The sequence below is a fragment of the Corvus cornix genome, chromosome 28 (genome assembly GCF_000738735.6).
Source record: "Corvus cornix cornix isolate S_Up_H32 chromosome 28, ASM73873v5, whole genome shotgun sequence".
Taxonomy (NCBI): domain Eukaryota; kingdom Metazoa; phylum Chordata; class Aves; order Passeriformes; family Corvidae; genus Corvus; species Corvus cornix.
This window is the reverse complement of record NC_046356.1, coordinates 835964-844943: the sequence shown is the minus strand read 5'-3', so window position 1 is coordinate 844943 and position 8980 is coordinate 835964. Positions and strand designations below refer to the sequence as shown.

The 8980-nt window shown below is 62.1% G+C and overlaps 2 protein-coding genes across 3 annotated transcripts; both read right to left on the bottom strand.

Moving 5' to 3' along the window:
* Positions 1 to 729: 729 nt before the first annotated feature.
* Positions 730 to 4273, bottom strand: DOHH (deoxyhypusine hydroxylase). 2 transcript variants are annotated; one of them, XM_039566030.1, is made up of 6 exons: positions 4170 to 4273; positions 3539 to 3867; positions 3076 to 3152; positions 2659 to 2896; positions 1512 to 1849; positions 730 to 1358 (listed from the first exon to the last, which is right to left on the bottom strand). In XM_039566030.1, the coding sequence occupies exons 2-5, from the start codon at positions 3810 to 3812 to the stop codon at positions 1533 to 1535; spliced, it is 906 nt and encodes a 301-aa protein (XP_039421964.1). In that variant the 5' UTR covers positions 3813 to 3867; positions 4170 to 4273; the 3' UTR covers positions 730 to 1358; positions 1512 to 1532. The 2 variants fall into 2 exon arrangements, with proteins under 2 accessions (XP_039421964.1, XP_039421963.1); XM_039566029.1 differs by having other exon boundaries at positions 730 to 1849.
* A 688-nt stretch (positions 4274 to 4961) lies between these two features.
* LOC104696955 (protein ANTAGONIST OF LIKE HETEROCHROMATIN PROTEIN 1-like) lies at positions 4962 to 7848 on the bottom strand. Its single transcript, XM_039566028.1, has 2 exons — positions 7516 to 7848; positions 4962 to 6291 (listed from the first exon to the last, which is right to left on the bottom strand). Exons 1-2 carry the CDS (start codon positions 7708 to 7710, stop codon positions 5173 to 5175), a joined length of 1314 nt encoding a protein of 437 aa, XP_039421962.1. The 5' UTR covers positions 7711 to 7848; the 3' UTR covers positions 4962 to 5172.
* Positions 7849 to 8980: the final 1132 nt, after the last annotated feature.

Here is an 8980-nt window from a genome sequence, read left to right as displayed (position 1 = left end):
ACACAGGAACACCCCAAAAGTGCCAGTGGGTCCTGCCCATCACCCAGGGGCTACACAGGGTGAGGGAAGGGGGACAAGCAACCCATACCAGCTGCTGACTCCAAACAGTGTGAAAACATCAGGTGTTTGTCCCCAGTGCTGGGGAACTGCAGTCTGGAGCCCCTCACCCTCCACATCACACACAGGTGACCCTACCCACAGCGCTCGGGCACACGTCACTGACTCCCAGTGTGTACAAGTGACCAAAACTGGTCACATCTTGACTAAAAGCCCTTTCCATGGGGTCCTGAACTGGGTCAGACTGGGCCATGGCCAGGGCTGCCCCTCCCTCAGGTGTGTCCCTGAGCACCAGAGCCCTGGGGATGCTGAGCTGGCCTCAGGGACTAAGAGGATTGAGCCTGGGACTGACTCACAGGGAGGCCTCGGACAAGGGGAAAAGCCAGGTATGCCCAGCAGGAAGCCAGGCCCTGCAGGGCAGTGGGACCTACCAGGGCACCTCAGACAGTTCATCTTCCTCCCCAGGGCTGGGGGTTTCACCTCATACCATCAGGGATGCCACTCATTGCTCCTCCCAATGTGGCTGGACTTGATTTTAAAGGTCCTTCCCAACCTCAATGGTTCTATGATCTCATTTTGGCAGCCCCCAGGCTTCCACCAGGGCCTGACCCCGTGGCACTGGGTGCACTCCACACCTGGGCACAGGTAAATCACAGCTCGACTCACTCCACCTTCCCGTGCCAGTGCTTTATTCCCTGCCAAACCCCAAACCCCAGTGTCCAGGCTGGGCTGGCTGGGGGGTTTGGGTGCCAGCAGCAGCCTCAGCCCTCTTGGCCCTGGTTAAAAACGGGGGAAAGCCCAGGCAGGCTCTGCCTCACCCTGCCCGCCCTAATGGCAGCGCCCTTCCCTGCAGAAAAAACCCAGCCGTATCTTCCCAACTTTGCCATGAAACAATCCCCATCCTGGGGCAGAGGCTGCCACAGGCTCAGCTCCAGCCTGTCCCAACAAGAGAGGCCAAACCCACTGCGGGGGCGAGGAGGGCCCCGGCTCGGTACCAGCACCAAGAGCAATTTCGAAGCATCCTAACACCACAGCCCACAAGAGCGGGTGCCCAAAGCCCATCCTGGCCCCCAGCAAAGCTCAGGTGGGGAGAATGGAGCTGCCGATGTGGCAGCACCAACCTAGGGCAGGCCCAAGCCCCGCAGAGCTGCAGCAGGCTCTGACACGCCAAGCAGAGCCCACCTGGTCCAAGCCCCAAGCCAGGCTGCGGGCAGGCAGTGCTGATCCTGGCAGGGAAAAAGGGGCAGATCCAGGAAACAGTGGCTGGCGAGGAGTGGTGGAGAGGCAAGTAGCAGCTCAGCCTGGATTTGGAGGGAAAAGGTGGTTGTAATTGTGCCAGAGAGCATACCCAGTTCCTCCTCCAGCTCTGCGTGGCAAGGCACGGCTCCACGTTGACAGAGGTGGCCGTGAAAGCGCCATTGGCAGCAGGAGGGGGTGGGAGGCAGCACACCCACCTCAGTGCCCCCAGTCCAGGCTTAGGAGGAGGCCTGCAGCTTGCAGAGCCCGTCGGCGTACTGGAACTGGGCGCCGTTCTCATACTCATACATGTCCAGGGCCACCTGGCAGCTCTCGCGCACCACGCGCTCCTCGTCGCTGGCGAAGGCGCGCAGGGCCTGCAGGCAGGAGGGCCGGGCGATGGAGCCCAGCGCCTCAGCGCACTCGTGCCGCACCATGGGGCTCTCGGCGCGGCTGCGCAGCGCGGCCGTCAGCTGAGGGACGCACGCCTCGTCCTGCAGCTGCCCCAGCACGTAGCCGATCTCGTGGCGGAACAGCGCGCTGCCACAGCGCAGCCCTGCGGGAGGGGCAACGGTGAGCTGGGACGCCCCAAAATGCACCAGGGTGCCCCAAAACGCACCAGGGTGCCTGGATGGAGCCCCCCACCCGAAAGCTGGGGATGTAAAGGGTCACCGCCCCAGCCCTGTGTGTACAAAGGGGTGTCCCACCCTGTTCTTCCCTGATCCCACCCTGATTCCTGATCCCAGCCCTGCCCCAGTGCCTCCCTTGATGGCAGCACCCACCCTCCAGCAGAGCTGCCGCCCCTCACCTGCCCCAGGTTCTGCCCCACCACACGATGTTCCAGGGGATGGCAGCATGGCCAGGGACTCCAGCCCTCCAGGACCAAGCAGCTGGAGCAGGAGCTGACAGATCCCATCTCATGGATCTCAACTGTCCCAGATGTCTGAGAGCCTCACCCACTTCCCTCAGGCTGGGGGTGGGTCCAAACGCTTCCTGGGCTGTGGTCTGCCCCTTTCCCACTCCGGGAACATTCCCCTCTCCAGAGCTATTGCCAAACACCAGCAGCCCCTGACTTTCCAGGCCAGGAGAGCAGGACCCCAACAATCCCGGGCCAGGTCTGACAATGGGTCAGACCAGCTGGTCCCAGACCACCATCACAACCGGTGCCCTCCCTCCCTCAGGGAAGGGGGTCTGGAGGGTGGCAAGGGGGCTCTGGAACACCAGAGACCACTCAGCACTCTGTAATGTGGCAGGCGACAGCAACCCTAGACACAAACATGGGAGAGCAGCTCTGGCAGTCCTGGATTTGGGAAGGGCTCATCCCAGATTAGCCTGGACAGACCCACAGCAACGACAGGCCCTCACCTTCTGCCAGTGCCAGCACAGCAGCCTGGCCCCCCACGTTCCGCAGGGCAAACATGGCCCGGTAGCGGTCAAACAGTTCCTGGGATTCATCCAGGAGGATCTCCCGGAGCTTGGCAACATCCGTCTCCTCAGCAGGGGGAGCAGGATCTACAGAGAGGTACGGGGTGGTGCTTGGCTTCTCCTTGTTGTTCTGCAGCCACTCCAGCCTCCTCACGGCCAGCTGACATGTCTCTGCCACCTGTGGGGACAGGGACACGGCCCTGGCTGCAGAACAGCACTGGCCAGCGCCAGGAGAACCCCAGCATGCAGCAGGATGTCACTGTGATGTCCCCACCCACCTGCCCAGGCAGGACCTGCCTCGTGCTCTGAGGCCAGCAGTGCTGCATCCCAGAGGAAATGACCCCTCAGGAACCTCACCTCGACCACAGGATCCTGGGAATAGCGTTTCAGGATATCCAGCACGTCGGGGTTCCCGATAGCACCCAGGGCTTCACCTGAAGGATGTATCGGGATGTTATCGGGGTGTCTGTATGAGAAGAACCCTGCTGTGTCCTCTGGCAATGCCTTGCCTTGCTCTAAAGCACAGACACAGGCCTAACTGACTGATCCCAAATGGGGCAAACGTGGACACAGGCTGGACTGACTGATTCCAAACAGGACAAACACAGCAGGAGAAGCCTGGCCAGCAGGAACAGCAGGACCTGGCCAACCTGTCCTGTCAGGTCTGGTCAAGGTGAGATGTTCTGTGACTCAGGGTTTGACACCCAAGCCGGATCAGGCCCCCATGAGCTGCTCTGTACAGTGGGGGAAGCACCTCCAAGCCCCACTTGCCAGCCAACCCCTTCCCCAGTCCCCAGAGCCGCAGGAGCTGCCACCATACCTGCCTCGTGCCTGACCATGGGCTCCTGGGCCGTGTCCTCCAGCACGCTGATGAGCACCGGGATGGCCGCCTCGTCCTGCATCTGGCCCAGGCAAAAGGCCAGCTCGTGCTTCAGCAGCGCCGAGCCGTCCCCGAAGGCGCGGCCGATCCACTCCACGGCCGCGCGGCCGCCCAGGTTCCGCAGGGTGAAGAGGGCCCGGAACCGGGCGGGCAGGGGCTGCGCCGCGTCCAGCAGCGTGCGGCCAATGGCCTCCACCTCCTGCTCCGTCACCATGGCGCGGGCGGGTCTGTGCACTCTGGGGGCTCTGGGGGGCTCCTCGGTCACACTCCTGCGCCCGGGGAAGGAAGTCAAGGTGAGCCCTCAGCCGCCAGCGGGTCCCGTGGCTCGGGGGGGCGGGCAGGAAGGGCCGCGGCCCGGCCTGTGCCGGAGAACCGGACCCCGGGGCCGACCCCACAGCGCGTGTCCGGACTCGGTTTCACCCGATACCCGGGAGGAACGTGGACCCCCTGCCGTGACCGCGCCAGACGGAGCCGCCGGGCCAGCGGAGCCGGGGCCCGAGTGGAGCTGCCCGGGTCGGGGGGGTGCCGGGGGGGTTCGGGGAGGGCCCGGCGGTGCCGGCGCTGCACTCACCGCACGCCGCCATCTTGCTGCTGCGCCACGTGACCGCCCGGCGGCGGCGCCTGCGCAATACGCACGGGTGGAGCCGCCCACGAGGGGGCGCTGCCTCCTCTCCAGCTGAGGGCGCTGCTGTTCCCGCCCGCAGCTCGCCATGGCCGGGGCCGGGGCCGCTTCGGCTCCAGCCGCGCCCAGTCAGGGATCGGAGGGACCGGCGGGAAGAGCCGGGCAGGGGCACAAGGACCCAGGAACTGAGCCACAGACCCCTCCGGAGAGGGGCTGGGGGTGCCAGGCATGACAAACCCCTCCAGAGAGGGGCTGGGGTATTCCAAGGAGAGCAGAATTCCTCCGGAGAGGGGCTGGGGATGCCAGGCAGGGCAAACCCCACCCTGAGAGGAACCTGGGGTGTGAGACTGGGCAAAATCCCTCAGGAGAGGAGGCAGGGGTGCCAGGCTGGGCAAACCTCTCTGGAGAAGAGCCAGGTATGCCAGGCTGAGCAAAATCCCTCTGGAGAGGGGCTGGGGGGTGCCAGGCTGGGCAAATCTCCAGGGCAGCACATCCCCGAGTTTGTGGATGCAGTTTAATTCCACGCTGGTGTCAGCCCTTGCAAGTCATTGCTCCGCCTCTTCCTTCCCTTTTCTTCCCGTGTGTGTTTACACAGCAAGTTGCAAACCTTCAAAGGAGTTTTGCCTTATTTCAAGGCTCCTGCTGATTTTGGCCTAATGTAAAGGCCTTAGGACAGAGGAAAGGGAGATCCCAGCAGCCTCCCCCTCCCAGCCCTAATCCCCACTGTACTCCCACAGCACATAACACACCACCAAACCATTTAGATCCTGGGAGAGAGAATGGGCACAAAATACATTCCACTGCCTGAAACCTCCACAGCAAACTCAGCCCGAGCGCGACACGGCCGCCCCTCCCAGCCCTGGGCCCGCCTGGTACAGCTTTGCCAGAGTCCACGGTGAGTCTGCAAGCAGGGATGCACAGGGATGTGCAGGGCGGTTGCTCCCCGGGCCCGTCAGCCCTCCCCGCAGCTCTCAAAGTACTGGCACATCAGCTCACGCACTTGCTCGGCACGGTTGTCCTCCATGGCGGCCGGCGCCGGCTGGCAGGGCTTGGGCAGCTCAGTGGGCTCAGTGCCCTCCAGCCACTCTTCGTTGAAGGGGTTGTCGTGGGCCTCGCAGACGTTGTGCAGGATGCAGCAGGCAAGGACGAGGGTGGGCAGCAGCTCCAGGCTGCAGTCATCGCACTTAAGGAGGATCTGCCAGCGTGCCTTGAGGCGCAGGAAGGCATTCTCGATCACGCTGTGGGCCCGCTTCAGGCGGTAGTTGAACTGCAGCTGGCGCTGGGTGAGGTTCTCATCCTCCTGGTAGGGCTTGAGGATCCAGTCTTGCAGTGGGTATGTGGCATCACCCAGCAGCACGTACTTCTGTGCCTTCCCCATGAAGTGCTTGGGAGGGTTGGGGCACAGCCGGCCCTCCTTGGCCAGCACCCACAGGCTGGAGCTCTCCAGGACCGCGCTGTTCTCCATGCTGCCTGGAAAGGCGGTGGAGACGTCCCAGAACTGCCCCAGCCCGTCCACGGTGGCCTGCGTGAGGATGGAGTGCCAGCCCTGGCCATTGCAGTAGTCGGCGGTGAGGCGCAGGGGTGGGTGGATGGGGATGTGCAGGCTGTCCAGAGCCCCGATGCAGTGCGGGAAGCCCCAGCGCGTGCAGAAGATGCGCACCATGTTCTCCAGCTCCTTCTCGTCGGGCAGCCGGAGGTAAAGCGGCTTCAGCAGCAAGACCACAGCGTAGCTCACCTCCCGGACACAGCTCTGCACCGTGGAGGGCCCCACACCGAAGAGCGGGCTCAGAGTCTGGTACTCCACATTGGTGGCCAAGTGCCATAGGGCCACAGCCACCCTCTTCTCCAGGGGCAGGGTGGGGTGGAAGTGGGCACTGTGCGGAGCCAGCCCAGGCCGCAGCTGGTTGCAGATGTAGAAGAAAGTCTCCTTGGACATCCGAAACTTCTCCAGCCAGTCCTGGGGCCCAAACTCCTTCAGGACCACCCGCTCCCACCAGTCCGTGCTCCTGAGGCTGGGCCAGGCACGGGGGTAGAAGCAGCAGCTGGTTCTCCTCCGGTGAGCGATGAGGAGCTGTAGTGCAGGGGGCAGACAAGAGCGGTGTGAGACAGCGCTTCCCTGCACTTCACCTGGACCCCCCTCTGAAGATCACCCAGCTCAAGAGATCTGCTCAAGGCAGGAGGATGCCCAGTGCCAGGTGGTCAGTGGTCCCAACTGGTCTAATACTGGTCAAATCTTCCTGTTCCTGAGAAACCTCACTGCAAACCCACCAGGCAGTAGGTGTGACTCCAGATAAGATGGCCAGGTGTTGCAGATGGAGTTTTCTGGAAAAGCCCCTTTTTGGGGTGGCCACTCCCTCTGGGGGTTTATATTTTAATGAGCATTACTGGATTTCCTGCTACCAAGGGAACTGTGGGCTAAGTCCTGATCTGGAACGGGGAGAGAGCATCCCTTGAAGGTGGGAATCATGATTTGGAAGGGGAAGCTCCTGGCCTCTCCACAGGAATTGGTTTTCTGTTATTAAATTTAAAAATGCAACTTTAAACTAAAAAGAGGCTTTTGTCACTTTCTTCAGCCACTGCCCAGGCCAGCAGGTTCCCCGTGTTCCACTCCAGCTTGTCCTTGCTGCCACGTATCCCTTGTATCCTCAGGCCTTTCATATCCCCATTGCATCCCCCACCCCCTCCTTCACATCCCCACGTCCTCTGCATCCGCCATCCTTTGTGTCCAGGATCAAATCCTGTGTCCTTCAAGCCCCATCCTTTGTGTCCCTGTCTTTGTGTCCCACAGAACTCCCACGTTCCCCATCCTTTGTGATCTCTGTGTCCATGTGTCCTTCCAGTCCCACGTCCCATGTCTTGGGTCTCACATGTCCCCCACCCTTTATGTCCCCCTTGTGGCTTCCCCGTGCTCCCCATCCTTCCCACCACTGTACTTTGCATCCTGAACCCCCCCCCACTGTCCATTTTTTGTGTTCCTGTCACCTGTGTACCCGTGCCCCAAACCCCTCCTGCCCCTGTGTTCCGTGTCTCACGTCCCCCATCCTGTGTCCCGGTGATCCGTGTCCCCGTATCCCCCCGTCCTCCATGGCGCCGTGACCTCCGCGCGTCTCCCGTATCCCCCATTCTTTGTGTCCCCGTGACTTCAGCGCATCCCCCGGGACCCCCCCCCCATCCTTTGTGTCCCCGCGATCTCCACGTGTACCCCGCACCCTCCGTCCCCCGTGATCCCGTCCCCGCGTGCCGTGTCCCCACGTCCCGTCCAGGTCCCCCCCCATCGTGGCCCCGCCCCGGTCACCGTCATGAGCCGCTTCTGCCGCTGGCTGTAGTAGTGCCGGAGCCAGGCGCGCCGCTGCGGCCCGTCCCAGCCCCCGGCGCCGCTCCCGCTCCCGGCGCCGCTCCCGTTCCCGCTGCCGTTCCCGGCCATGGCCCCGGCGCGCCGCCGCCGCCGCCGCGCCAGCGCGCACAGGAGCACCAGCAGCCGCTCCCGCATTTTCAAATCGGGAGCCGGGGCCGCCCTGGAAGTGATCGGTGGCGGGGTCACGGTGGCACCGGGGGGCGGGACGGGGCGGCACCGCTCCGCTCCGCTCCGCACGGCACGGCTCTGCACGGCGCGGTACAGATATCCCCATCCCTGCCGCACTGCACCGTCCAGACATCCCCATCCACACCGCTCTGCACCGCACCGTCCTCCCCATCACCACCCCCACAGCACCACCATCCCCATCCCCATCCCTGCCTCTCCGCACCGTCCTGCACAGCTCTGCCATCTCCATCCCCACCACCATCACCAACTCTCATCAAACCACACCGTCCATCATCCCCATCCCCACCACCATCCCCACCACACCACCATCCCCACCTCCATCCCCATCCCAACCCACTCCCTTCTTGCCTCCAGGCTGGGCTGGAAAAGGGTCACCGGGCTCAGCTGCAGCAAGGACTGGCACTCCAGAAACAATAAGGAAAATCGCAACAACAAAATCCTAAATCTGCCTCGGATTTGCAGGAAGGCTTGAAAAGGCTGGATAAGACTGGACAAAGCTCATCGGGCTCGGCCTAGGCAAGGACGGGCACCTGAGTGACAAAAGACCCAGCCACAGAGAGGCAGTGCCAGTGCCCTGCTGGTGCCCTGTGAAAGGACTGAGATGAACGTGTCTTTACAAACAGATGGTGTGAATCTGCTTGTAGATAGGGCCAGGGACTTGTGGATAACGAAGTAACAGGAGAAACCAGCAGTTTCAGAAAGTGTTGCTAATTCACATGGATTGCTGCTCAGCCAAGGTCATGCTAAATTCCTGAACTTGGAGAAGAACAAAGATTTAACAGAGCTATGGACATCATATGTTAGACAAAGGGGGGATGCATATTAGAGGGGGACATACAGTAGGCGATTCAGGGAGTTTGTACCTTCCAAGTACCTCAGTCAGTGGAGAAAGGGACAGGGAGATGTGGCCATGAAAATTATGATAAAAAGGAGGCTGCGTCCCCCAGCAATTTGAGAGATCCCCTGGGAAATGCCCCATGGCCTCTCCCTTTGTTCATGAATAAAGTTACAGGACTCCTCTCTCTTTTTGGACACAAATCTCTGGCGTTGTGAATTTTTCCGCACACCTGGGAGAGATGCCAGGGCCTGGACAGTGCCCCAAAAGCAGTGCCCGCTCTCCCAAAGCCTGTTGGGTTTCCAGATGTGCCATGGAGAGGCATATCCCATAGGTCTCCTGCGGCAACAGAGAGTGCAGGGATGCCTGCAGGGAAGTTGC